The sequence below is a fragment of the Phaethon aethereus genome (genome assembly GCF_964289735.1).
Source record: "Phaethon aethereus genome assembly, chromosome: 16".
In the NCBI taxonomy this organism is placed as follows: domain Eukaryota; kingdom Metazoa; phylum Chordata; class Aves; order Phaethontiformes; family Phaethontidae; genus Phaethon; species Phaethon aethereus.
The window spans coordinates 1220221-1245257 of record NC_138592.1 but is presented as its reverse complement, the minus strand read 5'-3'; the positions used below and the strand labels follow the sequence as shown (position 1 = coordinate 1245257).

General features: G+C 69.6%; 4 protein-coding genes across 4 annotated transcripts; all 4 read left to right on the top strand.

The window, feature by feature from the left end:
• Positions 1–1957: 1957 nt before the first annotated feature.
• SLC52A3 (solute carrier family 52 member 3) lies at positions 1958–4383 on the top strand (the record flags this gene model as incomplete). The annotated part of the gene is made up of 3 exons (XM_082007303.1): positions 1958–3661; positions 3910–4033; positions 4171–4383. Exons 1-3 carry the CDS (start codon positions 2643–2645, stop codon positions 4381–4383), a joined length of 1356 nt encoding a protein of 451 aa, XP_081863429.1. The 5' UTR covers positions 1958–2642.
• A 3788-nt stretch (positions 4384–8171) lies between these two features.
• Positions 8172–11287, top strand: SCRT2 (scratch family transcriptional repressor 2; the record flags this gene model as incomplete). The annotated part of the gene is made up of 2 exons (XM_082007308.1): positions 8172–8394; positions 10581–11287. Exons 1-2 carry the CDS (start codon positions 8271–8273, stop codon positions 11285–11287), a joined length of 831 nt encoding a protein of 276 aa, XP_081863434.1. The 5' UTR covers positions 8172–8270.
• A 3532-nt stretch (positions 11288–14819) lies between these two features.
• On the top strand, positions 14820–15409 carry SRXN1 (sulfiredoxin 1; the record flags this gene model as incomplete). The annotated part of the gene is made up of 2 exons (XM_082007313.1): positions 14820–15116; positions 15206–15409. Exons 1-2 carry the CDS (start codon positions 14856–14858, stop codon positions 15407–15409), a joined length of 465 nt encoding a protein of 154 aa, XP_081863439.1. The 5' UTR covers positions 14820–14855.
• A 7592-nt stretch (positions 15410–23001) lies between these two features.
• On the top strand, positions 23002–24587 carry TCF15 (transcription factor 15; the record flags this gene model as incomplete). Its single annotated transcript, XM_082007135.1, is given in 3 exon segments — positions 23002–23686; positions 23689–23759; positions 24522–24587. Coding segments are annotated over 3 exon segments (540 nt in total). The 5' UTR covers positions 23002–23283.
• Between the last annotated feature and the right edge of the window lie 450 nt (positions 24588–25037).

Here is a 25037-nt window from a genome sequence, read left to right as displayed (position 1 = left end):
CTGAAACCAGGACAGCGGGCACCCAGCTGCGCCAGCACCCTCCCTGCAGCCCCAGGGGCACAGGGACACCCTCGTCCCCGCTGCGACCCCACCACGGCTGGGGCAGGGACGGAGCCTGGAGCAGGGCAGGGTGCAGGGGCCGGCCGCAGCCCCCCGGAGGGCCAGGCACAGGCAGGGCGGGCAGGGAAGGCAGTGCGGGCAGGGCAGGCAGGGCAGGCAGCGCAGGCAGGGCAGGCAGCGCAGGCAGCGCAGGCAGGGCAGGCAGCGCAGGCAGCGCAGGCAGCGCAGGCAGGGCAGGCAGGCCACTGGAGAAGTCAGCCCCAGGTTTGGCGGGGCTGCAGCCCGCTCTCCCAGCGACACCCGGTGGGTGCTGGGGGAAGAGCCGCCGGGAGGCATCCGGGGGCGGTGGGTGCTGGGATGAGCTGGGGGGGCTGTGCTGCTGGGGGTGACCTTGCCCGTCTCCTCACCTCTGTCACCTCCCGGCCGGTGCGAGTGGCTCACGGCTTGGCTGATCTCCTGGTCCCGTCTCGCAGGGCGTGGGGTCGGAGGTGCCCAGCCCCACAGTGCACCTGAGGTGGGACAAGCGCCACGCTCAGGGGTCCCCGGGGTCCCCAGCCCAGCCCGTGACCCTGCAGAGATCCCCGGTGGCGACAGGCACCGTCACCGGGTGACATTCGCACCTGCAAGAAGCAGCCTGGAATAGGTGCGATGCAGTTCAGCCGGGGACAAGCGCAAAGTCCCGGACACCGCCAAGAATAATCTCCGGCACCCGGCCAAGCTGAGGAGCACCGGGCCAGCGGCGACGCTGCGGCAAGCACCCCGTGCCGCAGCCGGGCAGGCAGCAGGCGTGGGGCTGTCCCTGGCGCCGGCGGTACGTGGGGACGGAGGGCAGCGGTGGACCCCGGCAGGGCAGGGCCCGGGGTGTCCCCGGGCTGGCAGGGTGAGGGCAGGAGGTGTCCGGAAGCTGGAGGTGGCACAGTTGGACTTTGGCCACCGGGACGGAGTTGGGAGCTGAAAGGCCCCACCCGGTGCCCAGGGGCTGCGCGGGATGAGCTGGGCGCGGTGGTGGGGAGAGGGGTGGCTGCGCTGGCGAAAACCGGGGACCCGCCGGGAGGGGAGTCTCGAGCGGGAGGGTCCTGAGCCCCTGCCCCCTCCGGCCGTGCCCCCATGCCCAGGCTGATGCCCACCCCTCCCCTGTCCCCGGGGGGGACGGCTGGGATCAGAGTGGGTCCCTCTGGCCCCCGCGCACTCGTGCCTCCAGCCACAAGGGTCCCCTCGGGAGCAGGACCCCCCCCCATCCCTCCAAGGACCTCAGAGCTTCTCCTGACATTTCCTTATCGCTTTTATCTCATCACGCTCTGCGCCAGCAGCCAACCACCCCCACGGCTCACGTGTGCCCCCGGGACCTGCCGGGACCCCCCAACCCGCAACAGGCACCCTGAAACGCAGCTTTGGAGGGTGCGGGTGTCCCCCCCCAGCCGCCCCCCAGCCCGGGGACTCTGCCAGCTGGGACCAGGACGAGGAGCAGAGCGGGGCCAGGCCGTCAGCCGTCTGCATCCGGAGGTGGTGACGCGCCCGCCCCACGTCACTGCCCCGGCAGCCAGGACTCACTCCCGCCCGCGTGCCGCTGCCGGTTCCCCAAAGCGCAGTGAGTTCCCCCTTGGGATGTGCCCCGGGGATTGCCGAGGGTCTGGTCAGACCCGGAGCCCGCTCCCTTCCTGGCTCCCGCTCCGTACCGGAGTCCCCAGCGCCGCCGCGCGGGGCCGGAGCCGTGGGTGGGTTGTTGCACCCGCCGGGCTCAGCCCTGGGAGACGTGGGTTTCCTCCGCCGGGCTCGGCGCTGCCGCGGAGGGCTGGAGCCGGGCTCTGCCGGATTGTGGGGGGCACGGGGACACGGGGACGTGGGCTGTGGGGGTCCTTCTCCCCGGGAGCCGGTGCCTGGGGCGGGCAGGGGATGCGGCCAGATCCCGGCTGACTCAGCTCGCTGGCATGAACAGAGGCCAGTTTGCAGGTAAGGCTGCCGGGGCCCTTCTCCTGGCGGTTGTCGGAGCCTGCCGGGATCGCAGGGGACCCGGCTGGGAGGAGGACGGGCGCAGCTTCGCCCTGCCCTGCGGATGTGGTGGGAGGTACGAGGCCTCCATTCCCAGCAGAGCGGCTGCCCAGGCCTCTCGGCCCCAAGGTGAGAGCCATCTTCACCCCGTGCCAGGCTGTGCCAGACCGTTCCAGCCTGTGCCACGCCATGCCATGCCGTACCGTCACTCAACGCCTTGCCGGGTCCCGTGCCGGCTCTGTGCCTGGTGCTGCCGAGCCCCGGCTCTCCAGGATGGGGCCCAGGTGGAGCCGAGCAGGTCCCACACCCAGTGCAGGAGGGCGCCGCGGCATCACCCGCGGGGAGCAGGGGGGTCCCGGGGGGCAGAGGGGGCAGAGGGGGAGGCCGTGCTGCTCTGCGAGTCCGGCACCGCCCCGGCGTGTGGGAGGGGAGCCGCTACGCCCGCCTGCTTTCTTGCCTGCAGGAGGGGATACGCAGGCAGCGGGAGGCCAGGGTCGGGGTCCGGGGGGGTCGGGTCTCACCCCGCCGCTGATCGAAGCCTTTCCCCACAGCACGGCAGTGTCCCCCCAGGCAGGGGCACCCAGCCCTGAGCCATGGTGCTGCTCACCCACCTCCTCGCCTGCGCCTTCGGCATGGGCTCCTGGGTGGCCGTCAACGGGCTGTGGGTCGAGCTGCCGCTGCTGGTGACAGTACTGCCGGAGAAGTGGGACCTGCCCTCCTACATCACCATCATCATCCAGATGGCCAACGTAGGGCCGCTCTTCGTCACCCTCATGCACCGCTTTCGACCCGGCTTGCTGAAAGAGGTGGCCGTTATCTACGTGATCTTGTCCACGGGTGTTGTGGCCTGCTTGCTCCTGGCCTTCCTCTGGAACTACACGACCACCATTGCCGGGAAGCCCCACAGCACCGCCTTCCTGCTCCTCACCTTCTTTCTGGCCCTGGTGGACTGCACCTCCTCTGTCACCTTCTTGCCCTTCATGATGCAGCTGCAGCCCCAGTACCTGACCACCTTCTTCACAGGTGAAGGGCTCAGCGGGCTGATCCCTGCTCTCATCGCCCTGGGCCAGGGCTCCAGCATCTCCAGCTGTGTCAACATCACCCACTTGGTCAATGTCACCATCGGCAACGAGACCATGGAGACCACCGTCTTCCAGCTGAAGACCCGCTACCTCCCAGCCAACTTCTCCACCCTCCTCTTCTTCCTCCTCCTGACTGCAATGATGCTGGCCTGCTTGCTGGCCTTCTTCTTCCTCACCAGGAAGCCCAAGGTGTGGGAGCTCTCCCAGCAGCAGCTGTTTCCCAGCAGCATCATGCTGAGCTCATTTGACCAGATCCCTGATGAGGGAGCTGGCTCGCGGCTGAGCAGAGGCTGCCGATGCCCAAAGGATGCCAGTGGCATCCCGCCAGAGAAGGTCTCCTACTCCCTGGCCAAGCTCACCTTCATCTACCTCCTCATCGCTTGGGTCAGCGCTCTGACGAATGGGGTCCTGCCATCTGTGCAGTCCTACTCCTGCCTGCCCTACGGCAACACCGCCTACCACCTCGCTGCCACGCTGAGCTCCATGGCCAACCCCCTCGCCTGCATCGTGGCCATGGTCCTGCCCGGCAGGTGGGTAGTGGGATGCTGGGGGCCGTGGTGGGGTGTGCCCCAGGGGCTTCTGCCCCAGGAATAGCCCCTGCTTTGCAATGGGGTGGGGGGAGAGGGTCCTCAGGGTGCTGGTGCCCTGGCAGCAGGGGCACCCCAGGAAAGGAGGATGGGGTCCACATGGAGCCGGTCAGCCCGTGCCACGGGGTCTGTGCCGCTCGCCGGGGCTGGGCTGGCAGCGCTCCCTGGTGTCACCCACGTGTCCCTTGCAGGTCCCTGGCCCTGCTGAGCACCCTCACCATGGTGGGGACAGGCTTTGGCGCCTACAACATGGCTGTCGCGGTGATGAGTCCCTGCCCGCTCCTCCAGCAGTCCCAGTGGGGCGATGCCATCATAGTAAGTCACAGGGTCCCTCTTGCCCGGGGAGGTCTCTGGGGCCACCCCTTGCTCCGGCCTCACCGCAATGTCCCCCGTCCCCCCGGTGGGGACCCCCCTGGCCCCACTGACTGCTCCCCCCCTCCCTGTGCCGCTAGGTCCTCTCCTGGGTGCTCTTCACCGGGACGCTGTCCTACGTGAAGGTGATGGCCGGGGTGATCCTGCGCAGCCGCAGCCGCAGCGCGCTGGTGTGGTACGGGGCGATGGAGCAGCTGGGCTCCCTCCTCGGGGCCCTGCTCATGTTCCCCCTCGTCAACATCTACGGCTTCTTCAAATCTGCCAACTACTGTAGCCTGCAGTGCCCGGCGTGAGTGAGACGGGCACCCTGGACAACCCCTCTTGCCGGCACGCGCTCCCAAAACCGGCGAGAGCTGCGGGGCTGGGAAGCAGCGCTGGGATGGGGGTGGCTGCAGGCACGTCTCCCCGCCGGGCTCTGCCGGGTCCCTGGGCGTCCCCGTCACGTTCAAAGCAATAGAAGGTGTTTGCTCAGCCTCGGCCTCCCTGCTGCCTGTGCCCCCCCGTGCGGGCAGGCAGGCAGGGGCTGCCTGCGCCGGTGCCCCCCGCCTGGGTACTGCTCGGCTGGGGCCACATCCCATCCCTTCCCCTGGGGGCTCTAGCGCCCTTTGGCATCGTGCCCCAAAGCCCCCCCAGGACCCCGCGAGTGGGCACAGCCCCAGCTGCAGCTGGCGGCACCGGCGGCATTCCCGGCCCCATGCCGGAGGCGGCAGCTGCCCCCGGGACGGTGGGTTTGCAGCCAGCTGTGGGGAGCGGGGACAAAGGCGGCCTGGGCAGGGCTGTGCCGGAGCCTGCCCCGCCCTGGCCGTGGGGAGAGGGGCTGCAGGGGGACACGGGCCGGGGGGCTTTTACAAGGGCCCCAATGGCATCTGGGGAAACTGAGGCACATGGGGACTGGGGGGACCTGCCCCGTGTTTGCCATGCTCTGCTGTGGCCCCCTCCACGCTTTCTGCTCCCTCCCCATAGCCCTGTGCCCCACAGCACCCCACTGCACCCTGAGACGGGCAGCGCCGGAGGTGCAGAGCCAGCAAGGGGCCGCAGCGCAGCCCCGCGCCCTGAGCAGTGCTGGGCACAGCGCCGGCTGGGGGTCGGCATGGGACCAGTGCCAGCGCTGTGCCACCCGGTACCCAACTGCGCCCCGGCTGCGCCAGGCAGGGTGGGGACCGACTGGGCACCGGGGCACGGTAGGCGCGGGGGGTCAGGGCACGGCAGCAGCCCCCAGGCCAGGCTAGCACCCACGCCTCGCACGCGCCTGCGCCCCTTCCCCGGGGCACGAGGCAGCCGGGCCTTTGTCCCCGGCCCTTTGTCTGGCAATCTGGTCCCCGAGCCGGCGGCAGCGCCAGGCCCACGCCTGCCGTGCCTCAGAGCCACGGGTTGGAGCCACTTCGGGGCTCCGGCTCCGGCCCCACCGCCTCCGGGAAGGACGTGGCTGGCATACCTAATGGCCGGCAGCCCCCCGAGCCAGTGGCGCTGCGGGGGTCCCACGGCCGAGGCAGCAGAGAGAGCAGGAGGGAGGGCAGCGGGCTCTGCCCCCCGGCGCCACCGGGCATCCCCCCGGCAGCTGACCCCACAGCAGCACGTGTCCGGGATCCGGCCCCATGGGGGATGAGGACCTGTGGGAGATGTGGGGGCACCGTGGGGTGACTTGTCTTGCCCCAGCAGCGGGATGCATCTCCTTGCGAGGAGACCGGGAGCTGAAGCGGGGACCTGGCCCCTCTCCCCCTGCACCCCCAGACGATGCTCCTGCCCTTGGAAGCCCCCAAAGACCCTCGCCCACCGGACACCCACCGCCCCCTCCCTCTCGCCGGGAAACAATCGCCTCCAATGGGAATTATTTCCATACAGCTGCTCAGGAAGGCACGAATTCAGCCCTCGCCTGGCCACAGCAGAGGAGAAAAGGCTGAGCCTTTCTTCTGGCTCCCCCCCCGCGGCGGGGGCAGGTTTGGGGGGGCCCAGCCGCTGCAGTCAGCAATATTAGCGCAGCTCGGCAGGACTGATTGCAGGTTATTAACATACATTATCTCAGTCCCCTGCCTCTGAAAGGAGCCGGGTTCCTATTCCCCCCCCCAGCCCTCCCTCCCCCTGTCTTTTACACTTAATTACCTCCCATATTACACCACAGCCTGGAGAGAGACAAAACCCCAGGGCAGCGGGCAGGCAGGCGGGCAGGCAGGCAGGCAGGCAGGCAGGCCCGGCCCAACTAGGGCGTAAGTAATCGCCCGTTCTGCAAACGTGCCTTCAAGGAGAGCAACACACGCGCGGATAAATAAATCAGGGAGTCCAGGCCAGGAGCCCGGTGCGTGGGGGAGACTCTGGGAGCAGCCCGGCAGGCAATGTACCCCCGGGAACGCGGCCCTCCGGGAGAGGTGACCTTGAACTTGGCAGAGCCCTGACGTCAGGGCTGTGCTTCAGGGCCAGATGGGACGCGTGTCGCTGCCTGCGAGCCCTGGCCGAGTGCCGCAGGAGCAGGGAGGAGAGACCCCAGCCCACGTGGGGAGCTGCCCCGGGACCCCCAGCCCCGGGAGCAGGCCTGGCCGGGTGGGCTGCAGGGTGCTGTGGGGTGCCCTGGGCTGCGGGGAGCAGTGGGGCGTGGGTTGCCATGGGATGCCGTGGGCTGTGGGATGCTGTGGGCTGTGGGGTGCCGTGGGATGCAATGGGATGTGGGTTGCCGTGGGATGTCGTGGGATGTGGGATGCCATGGGATGCCATGGGCTGTGGGATGCGGTGGGATGCCATGGGCTGTGGGGTGCTGAGGGCTGTGGGGTGCCACACAAAGCAGCGAGCGGGGGCACGCTGGCGTGATGCAACGCAGGGATGGCCCCAGCCCTGGCTCCGAGCATGACTGAAGCAGCAGCCACGGCTGTGAGCAGGCCAGCCCAGGGTGCTGGCCGGGGGGGTGCTGCTCTTGGCCCCCAGGCCCGATGCCACGTGCCCGGCCAAAGGGGCTGGTGCCTCCCAGGGCCGGGGGTGCCCAGGGCTGCCCTGCACCGGCTGTGCCAGCGCTCTGCCTGCGGTGACAGATGAGGGACTGTCCTTAGTGAAGTGCTACAACGCTCTCGGCGTAGTGGAGGGCTCAGGGAGAGCAGGGCCTGTCGCCAGCCAGGTCCCGGTGTCACTTGCCAGCCCCCGGCCGGCACAGCCCCAAGGAGAGCCAGCCCCGGGGCTGCTGCCCACCCGCAGGCCCGGGGCCTCATCCTGCGCCAGGGAGGGCGGCAGCTGAGTGCCGGCGAGGGGAGGCGGGGGCGTGGGGGCTCCGGTAGGGAACAATGCACCGCCGCAAGCCCGGCTATTGTTGTGGGCTGCGAAGGTCATGGCGCTTCCCCAGGGACAGGGATGGGGACGGGGACACGGGAAAGGGTGAGAATGTGGGAAAAGGGACAGGGAAGAGGAATGGGGAGGGGGAAAGGGACAGTGGGCAGGGATGGAGGGAGGACAGAGGGCAGGACAGAGGTGGGACAGGGATGAGGGCAGGGAACAGGGAACAGGGATGGGGACAGAGAAGAAGGGACAGGGGAAGGGATAAGGGAAAGGGGTCAGTTGAAAGGGACGGGGACGGGGACAGGGAAGAGGGACAGGAACAGGGAGCAAGGACAGGGGGAGGAGAAAAGGGCAAGAAACAGGGATGGGGATGGAGACGAGGGGCAGCGGACAGGGGTGGGGACAGGAACGGGGCAGGGACGGGGACCCCCGCCCCACAGCCCCCTCCTCCACAGGCCCAGGGGCTGGCGGCAGGGAGACAAAGGCGGTGGGAGGCAGCAGTGTGTCCCCCCCACCCCCACCCCCCGTCCCTGCGTGTCCCCATTGTCCGTGGCCTGGGGGGCTGAACCGGGGACCCCACGCTGCCATGATGCCCGGGGCGCCCGGCCCTGCCGGCGGCTCGGGGGGCTCCGGGGGGGGGTGTCCGGGTGCGGCCGGGCGGAGCGGCCCCCTCCCCCCCCTGCCGCCTGCCTTCCTCCTCCTCCTCCTCCCCTCCTCCTCCTCCCCTCCTCCTCCTCCCCTCCTCCTCCTCCTCCTCCTCGCCGCCCTGCCCGCCCCTCGCACTCGGCTGCCCGCGCCTCGTCGCCCGCACCGCCGGGGCCGGAGCGCCGGGCGCAGCCGGGGCCGGGCCGGGGCGGGCGCCGGGGCCGGTGGCGGAGCCGGTACCGGAGCTGTCCAGTGCTGAGGGCGCCGGCCCGGCCCCGCCATGCCCCGCTCCTTCCTGGTGAAGAAGCTGAAGGCGGAGGCGTTCCCGGCCGCCGGGGCCCCCGCGCCCCCCTACGCCCCCCTGGAGCCCCCCTACGCGCTGCCCGGCCCCGCCGCCGGTGATGGTGAGTGCGGGGCCGGGGGCTCGGCGGGGGCCCCCGCCGCTATTGTGCGTGTGCCCGGCGGGGCACCGGGGCAGCCCGGGCGGGGGGGCGCGGGGCAGGACGGGGCGGGGGGGCCCTGCGTTGTGTCCCGCAGCCGGGCGTCGTGCGGGGGGAGGCGGTCGGGGTCGTCCCCTCCTCGCCTTGTCCCGCGCTCCGGTGCCGCCGAAGTTGGTCCTTGGGGAAATACCCCCCGCGTGACAGCGGCAGCCCCCGTGGCCAGCCCACGCTGCCGCGGCCGGTCCCATTCCCCCACGCCCGGGGAGCAGCGGGGCCGGTTCCTTCCCACCACAAGTTGGTTGGGGGGGGGGCACGAAGCCCCCGGGCTGCGCGGGCGGGGGGCGGCGGGGGGAGCGGGGGCCTCGCCGTGCCTGCGGGTTTCATTGTTCGCAGCCGGTGCCCCGAGCCCCCCCCCGGAGCGCGGCGCGGGCCGTCGCCTCCCCGGGGCACGGGGAATAGGCGGGGGAGAGCTAGGGGCAGCTCGCCCCCCGAGACGCCGGGAGAGGTGCGAGGGGCTGGGCGAGGGGTCCCGGGGGTCCCCGGAGCCCCGTCGGGGCTGACTCGGAGCCAGCCGGGCTCAGCAGAGACCCCCGACAGGGCGGCCCAGGGACCTGCGCTGGAAGAGGAGGCCCGGGGGGGAGGTGTCCAGCCTGGCCGGGGGCTGGCGGGTCCTGGCGAGGCCGGGGGGAGCTGAGCTGGGTGCGGGAACGGGCCTGATCCAGCCACGCACAAGCCCAGGTTGCCCAACCGCTGCATCGCTCGTCCCCCCCTCTGCTGCTCGTGGCTCCCCAGCCCACGGTCGGCTTCCCCCGTGGGGCAGGGGTGCGTGGCCCGGGGGGGTCCTCTTCTCCCCCCATGGGGAGCCAAGAGACGTGGGGGGAGGGATGTGCTGCAGCTGGGCAGAAGCTGCCGACGCTGCTCTCCTGGAAATAACCTTGCTGCATGTTCGGAGGCAGCGTGAGAAATTGCTGAGCAGAGCGCTTTCTGCACAGCCTGCGCGACCGCGCTGTCAGCACGGCGCGGGGGGCCGGGGGCTGAGCCCCTCCCCACCGCAGACACCCCCAGCCTCCACGGGACCAACGGCAGCAGCCGCTCGCCCTGGGCAGGGTGAGCAGGGCCGCCTGGATGGGGAGCCCCAGGGGCAGGAGGGGCCTGGATTTAGGGGTTGCTCGGCCGCAGCTGGGGCGGTGTCCACGCTGCCCCGCTGGCATGCACGGGTGAGCCTGACCGTGCACCGAGCCTGGGCCCCCGACAGCCCCCACTGTCGCCAACAGTGGGGTTGTGTCCTCGGAAGCAGCTGACAAGGGCCAGCATGTGCGAAGCGGGAGACCACCAGGACCAGTTCGGGGGACCCGGGGTGGCAGCGTGTCCCACACGGTTGCCGGCCCAGCATGGAAAGGGCTGTGCTGCTCCTGCTGCGGTGACCTCCGTGTGCCAGCACAGAGGGCCAGGGATGCCCATGCGGCACTCGCTCTGCCACGGGTCAGGAGTCCCTTACCCAGAGCCATAGCAGACCTGCACCAGTGTCACACCAGTGTCACACCGGGGGGACACTCCTGCAGTGGCACCCAAGCCCTGCTCTATGCCTGAGGGGCTGTGGGTCCCTCTCCTCGGCGGGAGCCCTGGGCACTGGTGCTGCTGCCCCATCCCTGGGAACAGCTCCGGTGGGGGGCAGGGGGAGGTAGGGGGGCTTTTCCCAGCCCCTTCGCCAGGGAAGGGAAACCAAGGGCAGCCTCTTCCCCCTTGCCTCGGCTGTCCTGGGCTTCTGCAGGTGAGGAGGTGGTGGGAGCAGAGCTCATTACAGCGCCTGCCCCGGTGAACAATGAGGCTCTCGGCAACGGCAGCTGTCTGGCGGCAGCTAATGGCCCCCCGGGGCTGCCTGCAGCTGGGGCAGTGGGGCAGCACCCCGGCAGGCGCATCTGGACGTCCCACGGCCCCATCCCCAGCTCCCACCCAGGGCAGCCCCACGGGATGGGACCCATCCTGCCCGCAGATGCGGACAGGAGCGGGGGCAGACTCAGCCCCTCTGCAGACGGGGCAGCTTCCGTGCTCAGGGGCAGCTCCAATGGGCATTTTTGGCTTGTGGCTTTCCCCCGTTCCCACTGGGGCTGACCCAGAGGGATGATGACCCCACTGTCTCATCCCTGCAGGGTACCTCCAGCACTGCCTGGCACCCGCTGGCTATGACACCGACAAGAAGCAGGGTCTGCCGCCGCCACCGCCAGACCCAGCCTACGCGCCCGGCCACGAGGAGTACAGCGACCCTGAGAGCCCCCAGTCCAGCTTTTCTGCCCGCTACTTCAACGGGGAGGCGGCGGTGACGGACAGCTACTCCATGGATGCCTTCTTCATCACAGACGGGCGGTCGCGCCGGCGCAGCGAGAGCCAGCGCCGCGGCAGCCACCGTCACTCCTGCCCCGAGTGCGGCAAGACCTACGCCACCTCCTCCAACCTCAGCCGGCACAAGCAGACCCACCGCAGCCTGGACAGCAAGATGGCGAGGAAATGCCCCACCTGCGGCAAGGCTTACGTCTCCATGCCCGCCCTGGCCATGCACGTCCTCACCCACAACCTCAAGCACAAGTGCGACGTGTGTGGCAAAGCCTTCAGCCGGCCCTGGCTGCTGCAGGGCCACATGCGGTCGCACACCGGCGAGAAGCCCTTCGGCTGCTCCCACTGCGGCAAAGCCTTCGCCGACCGCTCCAACCTGCGTGCCCACATGCAGACCCACTCCGCCTTCAAGCACTACAAGTGCAAGCAGTGCGAGAAGACCTTCGCCCTCAAGTCGTACCTCAACAAGCACTACGAGTCCGCCTGCTTCAAGGGCTCTGAACACAGCTGTGCAATAGGGAACTAGCCCCCCGGCCCCCTGCGGCACATCCCCATCCCCAGTCCCATCCCCGGCCCCATCCCAGTCCCGGTCCTCACGCCAGCACTCCTGCAGCTGCAGCCGGCCGGTTTGTGCCTGCACCGTGGCTGGAGGACACGTCCCCGCAGACTCGCTCCCCACCAGGGAGGAGGGTGCCCCAGCACCCCCTGGGAAGGGCCAGATCCGTCTGGGCCCCCAGCGGGACCCGGCTCCTTGCCCACAGGTCCCCGAGCCCCCCCGCAGCCAGGCAGGTCTCTCTGCAGGGGACTCGCCCGGGGACCTCTTCCAGACCCAGAAGAGACTTTCCTCCCCCAGCTCGTGATGTTCACCTCTATTTATTTAATTTATTACTATTATTTATTTAGAGCTGCTGCCTCTCCTCCCGGGGGATCCCGGAGGAGAAAAGACACTTTTCTGCTCCCCCAAGGAGCAAAACCTCACCTTGACCCTAACTCAGATGGGACCCTGGAGAGCCAGGCAGGGCTGGTGCGACTGAGGCTTGGCGGGACTGACGGACGGTGCGGCTGATGGGAGGGCAGGGCTGTTGGTCCCCCTCAGAGGATGGGGTCCCTGCAGCCAACCGCCCAGACCCCGGGGCACCCGGATGCTCCCTGGCCTGGCACAGCCCCACAGGACGTGGCCGGTGCTCACCGTGGCCCTGCAACCCCGGAGTCAGGGGAAGAGCGAGGGGCTCCCAGCAGAGACCCGCAGGACACGTCCCCCGCCAGCTCCTGGCTGCCGGCTTGGCCAGGCACAACTGGCCCCTGCCACGGTGATGGGCTGCAGAACAGCCCCCCCGGGCAGGTGCAGCCCCCGTTGCTGTGCAAACGGCCATGCCGGTGGCCGGGCTGGAGACCCGGCCCCAGGGCAGCACCCGAAACCCCAACCGGCCCCCCCCGCACCCCCAGCCTCTGCCCGGCCCCCTCGCCATCGCCCCCCGCCTGCGCTCTGGGTGGAGGGGGGTGTCAGTGTAGCCGTAAAGTTTGGGTGAGTCTATTTAAATGTTCTTATTTATATTATTTATAACTTAATGCTTTTCACTATTTATTTGCCAAGACTGGCAGGGCTGTGCCAGCACCGGCTTGCAGGAGGTGGCAGAGCTGCAGCAGAGCCGCCGTGCCCAGGACACAGCCGCGGTGACACGGACGGGGACAGGACCCTGAGAGCGGACCGTGCGGTGGTCACGGAGGCAGGAGGGTACAAGCTGGCCCAGCAGCCCGGGCTCTGCGCCCTGCAAGCCTCCCGCAAAGGCAAAAGCTGTTCTCCGTCTTCCTCGCTGTCGCGGGCTCCTGCTCCGCTCCCTGCCCCGCACCAGCCCGGCAGGGACAAACCAGCCATTCTATGCAACCTCCCCATGGAGCATCCCCGCACCGGCCCTGGAGCGGCACCCCGGAGCAGGGCCCAACCCACGCCTCCGCTTCCTACCTCGGGCCGCGAGCTGCCACGGCCCCATCACCCCGTGCCGGTCCCTGACACCTTCGGGGTTCAGCCCGGCACCCTGCGGGGCCGCACTCGCGTACCCCCACACCGTCTTCCTGCGCCGTCTTCCTCCCTACGCCGTCTTCCTCCCGCCACCTCGGTGCCCACGTGCTCCCTGCACGCTGCCACGGCCGCGGCTCGCAGGCTCGACGCCTCCCGGGGATGTCCCTGTCACGGTCCTTGCTGCTGTGGCATGGTGGCCACGCACCCGCACCCCTCACAGGGGAAGAGCATCGCCCCGGCCGCGCAGGCACCCCGCCAGCAAGGACGCAGCGGTTCAGGCTTTCCCCGTGATGCCGGCGCCTTTCCGCGGCAGCACCGCATCCCTCGGCCGGGCAGGCACAGAGCGCCGCGCCTCTGCCCCTGTCTCTACTGTAAATAGCAGATACTACAGCAATAATTTTCCGTGCATGATAGGTTTTTTTCTGCCAGGTTTTGTACTCGCCAGCCCCCAGTAAGACAAGTCTACTGAGAACCGGCCGCCCGCAGTATTACTTGTAACGCAATTCAGGGATATAAAAGGGATTTCTGCCACTAACCGTGTGTCTCGGGAGATTTGTACAGGCAGTGGCGGGTGGTGGCACGTGAGTTGCCAGCCTGCCCGTCCCGCGGTGCCCTGTGCCCGTGCCCAAGGTCAGCTCTGGGCGGGAGCATCGCGGAGAAAACATTTGCCTCACAGCAAGGAGAGGAGATGCCCCGGCAGCCGGCCGGGAGCGGGGTGGCTGACGCACTCAGAGGGTCCGGCGCTGCCCACTTTGCCTTGGCAGCCCCGGCAGCCAGCAGGCAGCAGCCAGACAACCCCCAGCTGCGGCGAGCGGTGGGTTTGAAATGCCACCCTGCTTGCGAAAGCGCCGGGGAGGCTGCAAGCAGCGGCAGAGCATTGACCTGGAAGTAAAGCGCCGTGTGAAATCCTGGCAGCGGGGCAGAGAGCCCGGCGGGCAGCCTGCAGGGTGCCCAGCAGTGCTCACGCACACCCAGCCTCACCCCCGGGGCTCGGCCGTGCCAATTCGGGGTTCAGTGAGCCAATTTTATTTTGGCTGCCATCACGTTCGCATCCGCTCCCGCCTGCGCAGGCACAGGTCGGGGGCGGTGGGAAAAGCCCGGCAGAGCCCCCACTCCCAGGGGCAGCCAGGCCCCCCGCCCCTCTCGCTGCCTTCCTTCCCCACAGATGGGTGCCAAAGGGGGAGGGCAAAATATTTTTGGCCTCCAGCTCACCAGCAAAGCCCTCGCTGAGCCCTGTGCTCCTGGTGACATTGGTGCGGTCCCACAGGCGAGAGCTCAATAATTCGCCTGATTCATCCTACAAAACGATCACCCCGGAGCCTCGCAAGCCCGTCCCCGACCATCACCGTCACTGGCCCTCGCATGGGGGGTGAGTCACCCAGTGTGTCTCTGAGTCAGCACTGGGACTGGGGACCCTCCGTGCCCCCCGGGAGCCGGGGCAAGGGAGCTGAGAGCAGCCGTCTGCCAGTGCTGGGGCCCCGCTATGGATCTCCTGCCCCAGTTGCGGCAGCTGGTGGGGCAGGAGACCCAGTTCTCGCTGGGAACCTCTCCGCCATTTGGGACACTGGCCTGGAGAAATGACCTAGAAAGATTCGGGGCTGGAGCACCGGGGTGTCTGCCCAGGCACAGAGCATCCCTGCTTCACTGCTCAGCTCTGGGGCTGTTTCATGCCGCCTCTTCCTCATCAGCGACCCCACGGGCATCAGCGCAGCAGGGAAGGGGCTCTGGGGGGGGACATGGTCCTGGCGTGGCCGGGCAGGCGAGGGGCACATCCCAGGCCCTGGCATGGCCGGGTAGACGGGGGGCACGTCCCAGCTCCTGGCCGAGATGCCGCACACAGATCCTTAGAGCCCCAGCATGGCCAGGCAGGCACGGAGACCCCCGGGCAGCCCCGGTGGGGGGCAGGACGGAGACCCCCAGCCCACCGAGCATCCTCGGCGGGGACTCAGCCGCTGCGTGTCCCGCCGGGACGGGGCGGGCGGCGGGCGGGCGGCGCTGGCACCGGGCCCGGCAGCCGGGCCGGTTCTGCCCCTTCACCGTGACTCTGCAAAACGGCGGGGCGGGGGCGGTGACGATGGCGATGGCCGGGCCGGGAGGAAGCAGAGGGGCCCGGCTGGGCGCTGTGCTGCTCGGGGCGGAGCGGGGGGCTCGGCCGGGCGCGCAGGAGCACGGCCGGGGCCGGCTCCCGGCGGCAGCCATGGCCGAGACCGGGGACCGGAGCATCCACACGCGGCACATCTCGGCCGTGCACGACGTGCCCATGCGGGTCCTCATCCGGCCCGTCCCCGCGGAGCTGGATCCGGGCAAGGTGCAGAGCCTGGTGCGGGCCCTGCAGGTGAGCGCGGCTCCGCTCCCCCCGCCGCTCGAGGCCGCCGCCCCTGCCCCGGGCCGTGCCGGTGCTCTCGGGGGTCTCTGCCTCCCCAGGAGGACCCCGAGCGGGTGCCCCCCATCGACGTGCTCTGGATCAAGGGCAGCCAGGGCGGCGATTACTTCTACTCCTTCGGGGGCTGCCATCGCTTCGCCGCCCACAGGGCTCTCAACCGGGAGACCATCCCCGCCAAGATCATCCCGTCCACCCTCAGCGACCTCCGCATCTACCTGGGGTCCTCCACGCCCCACCTGCGCTAGCCCGGAGGATGCGCGGCCCCCCGCGGCCCCCCCGCAGCCCCCCGCCCCGGTGGGTCTCCGCAGGGTCCCCGTGGGCTGGGCTGGGCCTGATCCGGGGGCCCCGAGGGCCCCCGGTGGGGCTGGGGTCGGGGGTTCCCTGCGGGGACGGCGTGTCCCCGCGCCCCTCCAGCCGGGACGGGGTCAGGGTCTCGCCAGCCCCGGGAGGAGGCCGGGGCGGTGCGGCGCGGCGGGGCCGGCAGAGGGCGCTATTGTGCCGCGCTGCGCCGTCGCGAGCGGCCGCGGGGACCGGGATGGGATGGGGTGGGATGGGATGGGGCAGGATTAACCAGGGTGGGTTGGAACGGGGTGAACTGGGATGGAACAGGACAGGATGAACCAGAATGGGATGAACTGGGACAGGATGGGGTGGGATGGGATGGCGTGGGATGGAACGGGATAGGATGAAATGGAATGGGGTGGGATGGGATGGGGTGGGATGGAACGGGATAGGATGAACTGGAATGGGGTGGGATGGGATGGGGTGGGATGGAATGGGACGGGATGGGACAGGTTTAACCAGGATGAATGGAACGGGGTGAAATGGGATGGGACAGGACAAGATGAACCAGAATGGGATGAACTGGGATGGGATGGGGTGGGATGGGGTGGGATGGAACAGGATGGGATGAACCGGGATGGAGTGGGATGGGGTGGGACAGGATTAACCAGTATGGGATGGAATGGGGTGAACTGGGATGGGACAGGACGGGATGAACCAGAATGGGATGGGGTGGGATGGGGTGGGATGGAACAGGATGGGATGAACCGGGGTGGAGTGGGATGGGACAGGATTAACCAGTATGGGATGGAATGGGGTGAACTGGGATGGGACAGGACGGGATGAACCAGAATGGGATGGGGTGGGATGGGGTGGGATGGAACAGGATGGGATGATCCGGGATGGAGTGGGATGGGATGGGACAGGATTAATCAGTATGGGATGGAATGAGGTGAACTGGGATGGGACAGGACGGGATGAACCAGAATGGGATGAATTGGGATGGGATGAACTGTGGTGGGATGGGATGAACTGTGGTGGGACAGGATGAACCGGGGCACAGCTCAGCCGGGACGGGCTGAACCGGGACGGGCTGAACCGGGGCACATGGGAACTGGGCCAGGTCACAGCCCATCCAGGGCACAGCCTATCCAGGAAGGGATACAGGCAAACCAGGACACAGCCAAATCGGGACACAGCCGTACTGGGAGGAGACACAGACGAACTGGGCATGGCCGGTCCCCAGGCCTCCCCCAGTGACTCTGGACTCACCCTGTGCCGGGATCAGGAGGACCCTGGGCTGTGCCTGCACTGAAACCACCTGCCCCCATCCCTGGACACACCCTGTGGACCCTTCTCCATGGGGGACATTTCCGAATTGGTGTGGCGGGGACACCCGCTGCTGCACCTGGAATAAAGGCGATCAGACGCCCGCGGCTCTGGAGCCTGGTGCTGGGGGATGCTGGGGTCGGGAGCAGGTACGCAGCGGCATGGCATGGCACGGCACGGCACAGCGTGGAGGCCTGGGGCCTGCGAGAGCGGTGGCTGCGGGCACATGGGACGGGGGCAGACGCTCTGTGAGGGGATGGATGCCGTATTCGGCATGGACGCTGCGCTGGGGAGGGATGATGGCACTGGAGAGGGACGCTGCGCTGGGGAGGGACGCTGCGCTGGGGAGGGACGATGGCACTGGAAAGGGACGCTGCGCTGGGGAGGGACGCTGCGCTGGGGAGGGATGCTGCGCTGGGGAGGGATGATGGCACTGGGGAGGGACGCTGCGCTGGGGAGGGACGCTGCGCTGGGGAGGGATGCCTGCCAGACCACATGGGCATGCAGCTGAAGTCAGGGTCGGCTCTGGCCCGGTGCTGGGAGCCCACGCAGTCCCGCCATGCTGGGATGCTGTCATTTCTGCAAACGCCACGTCTTCACCCCATGTGCAGGCTGGAAAAACCGCTCCAAGCATCCCCCGGGCGCCTCGGCATCCCTCTGAGCCGGGAACCTCAGTCCAGGGAGGGGAAAGGCCACTGGCTCACCCCGCCGTGCTGTGAGTCAGCCGCAGGAGTGGGACAGGAACCGCAGCCAGACACTCCTGCCCTCGCTCTGCCCCCTCGGCCATGCTTCTCCCCAGACAGATCCTGTCCTCCCCGGCCAGAAACAGGCTGGGGAGAGGGTTTGGGAGGAGGGCACGGCCGCCCTGGGCAGCAGCTCTCCAGGGCAGCGTGCATGGCAGGAGCTGGCAGCGCTGCCCGCCGGACGGGGCACGCTTTGCCGCTGCCTGCCAGGGCAGCGTTTCCGCAGGAGCCGCTGGGGAGGAAGGGCAGGGTGGGCTGGGGGCTGCTGTGCTGGAGCCTCCCTCGGGCCCCTTCCCTTGCCTCCACGAGGGAAGGGACTGGAGGGAGACTGCGGCGCGGCAGAGCTGCATGTGCCGCATCAAAGCCACTCTCCGGCAAGAGGAAGCCCTGCAAGCGTTCACGGAGAGAGCAGCCCTGGCCCGCAGCTCCCTGATGGGCCATAAATTTCTCGGAAGAATTGTGGCGTGCTAAAAAGTTTCCTCTTGCTAGAGAGCCGGGGGGGAATGGAGGAGGTGGCAGCTCCTGCGGCAGCACGGGACGCTGCCAGGGTGCCCTCAAACGGCTGCCCCATGGCAGGGACTGGGTTTTGCCCAGGCCCTGGGCTGTGCCCCCAGAACTGGGCATCTCCCGTGGGCTCTGCTCACCCCCCTCTCCCTGTTTTTTTGCCACTTACAAAGGGAGCTGGGTGTGAGGCAGCTCAGCAGAGCTGGGACCCCACCAGCAGGGATGAATGGAGGCTGCCCGGATCCTGCAGCCCCCTCTCCCCGCACCCTGCAGGGCCTCCTTCCAGCTGGGGGACCTGCTGCGGGATCCACTTTTCCAGCTTCCCATCCCCTGCAAACCGTGCCAGGACATCCACGCCCGCCCCACGGCTGCCCCGTGATGCCGCTCCCAGGGCTTGGTGGCACCGGCTGGGAGCCAGGACCAGCCACTGTGTCCAAGGGGCTGTGCGAGCATCCCCGGGGCTGACCAGCACATCCCCGGGGCTGGCACGATGCAGGCAGCGCGAGCTGGTCCCCAGCCCCCAGCCGGTGCTGCGGGTGCCGCAAACCCCCAGCTGGCACAGGAGCGGGTCTTGCCAGAGACAGCGATCTCTGCATCAGCTCTGTCCGTCTGTCCCTCCATGCCTCCACCTGTCCCTATTCCCTCTGCCTGACCCGGGGGGTCTCCGGTGTCGCCGGCTGACAGCCGATCCCGGCTGCCTCCAATCCATTCGTTCCAGGGCAGGAACAAAGGGGCTTTGTGGGCTCCCCCCGGCCCGGGCTGGGTGGGGGGGTCCCCGCTCCGGAACTGGGACAGACTTCCCCGTGCGACAGGCGTGTAATGCCTTCCAGACCGCAGCCTCGGCCCACAGGTACAGCCCGGCGGGCGGAGGGGGCCTGGGGCTTCCCAGGCTGCCCGGGGACCCACAGGGACACCCTGCCGCAGCCCTGACCCCGGGGGGGGTCAGGCAGGGACCTCTCCCAGGACAGGGGCAGCTCTCACAGGGAAACGCTCCTGCTCCCCAAAAGGTTTCACAACGCCCGGTCCCCTTTAGCCCGTCTCGCTGTTCCTCCCCACCCAGCGGGTCTCCACGGGCTCCCAGGTTTGCTGGCCCTGGTCTCCCTGTGTGGGCACGCAGGGACAGACGCCCCTTGGACGAGCCCCTGTCCCAGCAGGAAGCAGCTGGGCTCGGAGGCGGCATGTGCCCCGCCAGCCGGGGCAGAGCTCCCCGAGCTCGCCCGCAACGGGCACCTCCACGGGCCTGCAGCCTCGCTGGCCTGAACGGCCCGGGCTCTGCCCCGAAATCAGGAAGCCACGGGCAGAGGGGCCAGGACAGGCCATCCCCCTGCGCCGGGGGGCTGCAGGCTCTCAGTGGGATGGGATGGGATGGGATGGGAGGGGAGGGAATGGGATGGGATGAGGCGGGATGGGATGGGATGAAGTGGGATGGGATGGGATGAAGTGGGATGGGATGGGGATGGGTCAGGTCAATCCAGCGCTGCTTTGCCAGGGCTCAGCAGGGTCAAGCCCGGCGTCCTGGTGGCCACATGTGCCGGCGTTGCCACGGGTCTGGAATCCATTTGCCTCGCCGGCAGTGGTGTTTTCCCAGCAGGGCTGGAGTGGCCCCGTGGGGCTGGGGGCAGCCCTGGCCCCCCGGCCCATCTGCTCCCTGTTTATTTTCTTACACTTAAGTATCACCTCGCAGATAAACACTCCCCGGAGCGGGGGGTGGGGGGCATTTCCCCGGCAGCAGAGGCAGGACCCAGCCCGTGGGGCTCCCAGCACCCCGACCCCGGGGATGCCTCCCCGCTGGCCAGCCTGTGCCTGCGGGGTGCCCGGGGGGTGTCAGGCTGGGGCACGGCTGCACCCCCATGCTCGGGCTGCGTCCATGCGGCGTGTCCCATGCAGGGTGCCATCCGCCCCATCCCCCTGCCCACCATGCCTGCCCGACCCACCGCCCGGTGCTGCCCACTCCGTGCCCAGGGCTGTGCAGCGCAGCACCGCTCTGCCGGCACGGCAGCCCTCGGCCCGGCGGCCGGTTTGTTTAGCCGGATCAGCTGGGAGAGCCGTGATGCCAAACACAACCGTGTCCTGGCACCCGCTCAAGTTGGCCGCGCGGCGCAGCGACCGGCAGGACGTTTGCGATGCCGCGGCCCCCGGCTGCTCCTTGTGCCGCTCGGCTGAGTCAGACCCGAGACATTCAGTGTCAGGGGGGCCGGGGGGGTCCAGACACGGGGACGCACGTCCTGTCCCGCGCGCCCGCCGGGCAGCACAGGAAAGCCTGGCTGCTGCCGTGCGTCCTCCCGCCCCAGCGGCAGCAGCATCCGCAGGCAGCTGGCGGCTGGACAGGCAGGGAGCCGGCAGCATTCGCTGCTTCCCGTAGCTCCCGTTGCTCTCCTGGTCAGCACTGCCGGCTCCTTCTGTCCATCCGTCCTCCCGTGTGCAGGGCCTGGCGGGGCGGTGGTCACACACACACACGTGTGTCAATCTGGGGAGCTCTCTGCGGCCGGAGGTGGTGGCAGTCGCAGTGTCTGTGGCACCGTGCACACACAGACCTGCTGCACGCACCAGCACACACAGGCATGCGCACGTATGCACACGCACATACTCACGCACGCGTGCAACTGCGCACACACATGCACACACCCGCAGACTCACTTATATCCGTGCACACACATGCATGGATATGCACATGCACGCACATGTGCGTGGATGCACGCGCACACACACGTGTAGAGCTGCGCACCCGTGTCAATGCACACGTGCGGATCCACGCACACACCTCCACGAACACGTGGGCACTGCCCCCCCCGCCCCACGCCGAGCCGTCTCCAAAGCCTGCTGCTCCTTCCCTGCCCACGTCCCCACGTGCCCCGTCCTCCACCGCAGCAGCACAGCCCACCAGCACCCCACGCGTGGCCGTGCCCCCCAGAAACACCCCAGGGCAGCTCGGCTGGGCCCTGGGCCCACGCTATCCCCCCCGTCCCGTCCCCGTCAGCTGGTGGCCATGTGTGGGGCGGCCGCAGCTGAGTACACAGACCCCACCATCCGTCTTGCCGCCTGTCAGGGCCGGGGGCTGCCGCAGCCCCCCAGCCACAGCCCAGCGGGACGCCGGGGCGAGCGCGGGGGCTCCGGTCTCCAGGCAGGCACCTGCCTGCTCCCTGCCCTCTGCGCCAAGGGCTCGCCCGGCCCCGGCTCTGCGCCGGCACCTCGGCGCCCGGGCAGGGGCTGTTGCCAGGGCTGGGAGCGGGCCGGGGTCCCTCACAGGGACCAACGCGCAGCGAGAGGCGGCGTGGGACGGAGCCGGCAAGGGACACGGCCCCGCGGCGGTGCGGGCACCCGGCGCAGCCCTACGCGCCCCCGGCCCCAGCAGGACCTCCGGCCTCCGGCGCGGCCCTCTCCCCCCCGCCGCGTGATTTACAGGCTCTGCGCGGGCAGACAAATGGTGAAGGAAAACAGGGCGAGGGGGTCCTGCTGGTGAGGGGCTGCCTGCGCCCCACGGGGGGCAGAGGGGCCGTTTGCTCCTGCTGGGCCAGGCGGGCGGTGAACCGGTGCCGGTGTCAGGGAGCGTGGCCACCCCTGCCACGGTGCCAGCAGTGACGAGCCTTGGCACGCCTGGGGAGAGCCCCCGGGGACCCACCGGCCTGGAGGCCACCTCTCAAGCTCCGGTCCCGCAGCCACGGGGCTTCGGCCATGGGGCATAGCGGGACATGATGCCACCCTGTCCCGGGGCTCCCAGGGCCCCCCCACTCACCACTTCGCCCTGGGGTTTGCGACATGCCCACCGGGTCCCACGGCTGCCGTCCCAGTCCCTGGCAAGCCCCCGAGCCGGCCCTTTGTGCCTTATTAGCCGGACATTTCCCCCAGCATCCCCTCCAGCTGTGGGGCTAGTGGCCAGACAGGGAGCGCGGCTGGCACGGGCCGGCGCTGCAGCCACTGCCAGGCCCGGGGGCCACATCCCCAGCAGCCCCGGGACCACCCGCCGGGGGCCAGGTCCTGCCCTCCGTTGCCTTTGCTGCTGCACCCGCTGCACCCGGCGCTTCGTCGAGCTGCCGACCTCCGCTGGGCCGCAGGCAGGGAGGAAGGCAGGCAGGAAGGCTCCTGCCTGCTCGGCTCAGCTGGCCGCCCCCCCTGCCTGCTCTTTGGGGTGCTGGGCTTGGGGCCAGGGGTGAAGGCAGAGCGGGACCCGCACAGACCTCCCTGGTGAGGAGGAGCAGGGGGTGGCCATCACCAGGGTACTGGGTGCCCAGCTGGGAGCGGGAGCGGACCGCGGCGGGGAGCACCCCCAGCGCTGCCCGGGGCACCGGCAGCTCCCGCTGCGGCCAGCTCAGCTCTCCCCTCGCAGGAAAAGATTCCGTGTTTCCACTGCCGGCGCACACCTTCCTCCTGGGAGGGAGGAAACGCTCCTGGCTGCCTGGCAGCGCTGCCTGCAACGCTGCCTGTGCCCCTGAGCATGTCCCGCTGTCCCCTCCCGCGGCGGGCAGGCAGGGTGCCTGGGAATGGAGGGGCGAAGGGTGCAGAGCATCCTTGCAGGGCTGCCTGCGCCCGCTGCTCCCTGCCCGCCCCGGGCACCCTCCCGGGCACAGACCCTGTCCCAGTGGGGCACGGTGGGGTGTGGGGAGCAGCATGTCCCCTGGGTCAGGCACCGGCATCCCATCCGATACACGCCCCGGGGACCGCACCAGCGCTACCCGCTCCTGGGGTACCTGCCCCATCCTGGTTCCCGCATCCCATCTTCACCCCATGCCGCCCTGCACGGGAGCCTGGGCTGGCAGGGCACAGCCGGACACGCTGCCCAAGGGCTGCCACTGCGCGTGGCAGCGCTCTGCAGGCGCTGCGGGTCGAGGGCTGTGCACAGGGAGGTGACCGTGCAGTGGCTCCGGCGCTGTCTGCGGCGCTGCCAGAGTCCGGTACCACAATGGGTAGGACCTGGAGGCTGGCCCCGGGCGCAAGGTGCCTGCGTCCCGGGCTGTTGTGCCGGAGCGGGGCCAGGCCCGTGGCCGGAGCCAGCGCTGGCTCCCGCGGGCTGGGGCGAGGACGCTGGCCGCTGGCCGGCGGCTCGGGGGGCCGGCTGGGGGTGGGCTCCGGCGCCAGCCCCTCCCCGGCCGTATAAATCCCGATTCCCCCGCAGACAGCCGTCCCAGCCCCGCTCGGCTGCCGGAGCGGAGCAGCCGTGGGAAGGCGTCCGGAGCCGGCCGTCGCAGCCGTGCCGGTGGGGGAAGGCTCCCCGCAGCCCGGGGGGTCCCCCCAGCAGGGCCGGGGGTGTGGGCGGGCACCCTGCCATGGCCTTCACCATGCTGCACCCCGTGGCCGCCCGCGTGCTCTACCCCGACCTTAGCATCCTCTCGGAGGACGAGGAGAACCGGAGCGAGAGCGACACGTCGGACCAGTCGTTCGGCTGCTGCGAGGGTGCCGAGGCTCACCGCAAGCTGCCGCGGAAACCGGGGCCGATGGTGATGGTGAAGCAGAGGCAGGCGGCCAACGCGCGGGAGCGGGACCGGACCCAAAGCGTCAACACGGCCTTCACCGCCCTGCGGACCCTCATCCCCACCGAGCCGGTGGATCGGAAGCTGTCCAAGATCGAGACCCTCCGCCTGGCCTCCAGCTACATCTCCCACCTGGCCAACGTGCTGCTGCTGGGCGAGGGCTGCGAGGACGGGCAGCCCTGCTTCAGTGCCATCTACGGGCCAAGGGCGACCTGGACAGCAAGCAGCCCCGCAGCATCTGCACCTTCTGCCTCAGCAACCAGCGGAAAGTGGTGAGCGGGGCGGTGGGATGGGGACAGCAGCCCCTGCCCAGGCTGAGCGGGGCAGGAGGCTCGGCACGTCCCCGTGGGATGAGGGGCCGCAGCCCCTCTCCGGGCTGAGCGAGGCAGGAGGCTCGGTGTGTCCCCGCGAGAACCACAGGCTCTGGCTCCAGCCCCCGCCGGGGGTTTTGGCTGCTCCCGGCCAAATCCTGCTCATAGCCGCACGCCCACAGCTCCCGCTCGCGTCAGAGGGCCGGGCTGCTCCCCCACGTCCGTCCGGGCCGGGAGGTCTCGGGGGGTTAAACAGTCACCCCAGTGCCGGGGGCACTTGGCCGCCCCAGGGGTGAATTCAGAGCTCGCAGGCTGACCCTGTCCGTGCCTCCATCCCCGTCCCCAGCTGCCACCCCCCCGGGCGCTGCGGCCGGGCTGCCCCAGGCAGCTCCCCTGTGTGATGGAGACATGTGGGGCACAGCAGACACCCCACGTGGGGGGCCAGGCAGGGCTCCCTGTCCTGTGGCCCCACGCAGGGTCTGCTGGCAGCACCAGCATGGCTCCCAGGGGGGCCAGGGGGCTGAGCGGGGCTGTGGCACAGCACCCCTGCCCTGCTGACCCCTCCAGAACCCTGCGTCTCGGAGGGCACCTTTGCCATGGTGAGCCTGTCCCGCTGGCCACACTGGGCTCCTGGGTGCTCCTGCCCCAGGATAGGCTCTGCAGGGTGCAGCGTGCAGGGTGAGGGGCTGGCAGCTTCCTGGCCCCATGGGCATCCCTTGCCAGGGCCACGGGCAGGGGCTGCTGGACCCGCCACCGTCCCCACAGACCCCCAAGCCATCCCACATGTGACCCCGAGCAGCACAGCCACGGGGCACACTCCAGCCCTCGGGGCTCTTTCGGTTTCTGCTACTCCATTTTTAATTGCTCCTCCTGCTCCCGTCCCCCCTCCTCGCTGGCCGGACCCTGCAGCCTCCCCAGCCCTTCCGGGGACCCCCCGGCCCAGTCCTTGACAGAGCTGCCCCCGGCCGGGACCCTCCAGCCAGGGCTGAGCTGTGCCCCTGAGGTGCTCCCCCAGGGCCAGAGTTGGGGGGCCAGCACGGCACTGGACCCCCAGGAGACCCCACAGAGGCACCGGGGCCAGGGAGCTCCTGCAGCACCCGGGACCTCAAGGGCAATGGCAGGAGCTGGGCTGGGACCCAGCTCTGCACCTCCTGGCTCTGGGGCTGGGCTGGAAAGGGGCTGTACTGGGCCATGCTGGGCTGTGCTAGGCTGGAAATGGGTTGGGCTGGGCTGGAAATG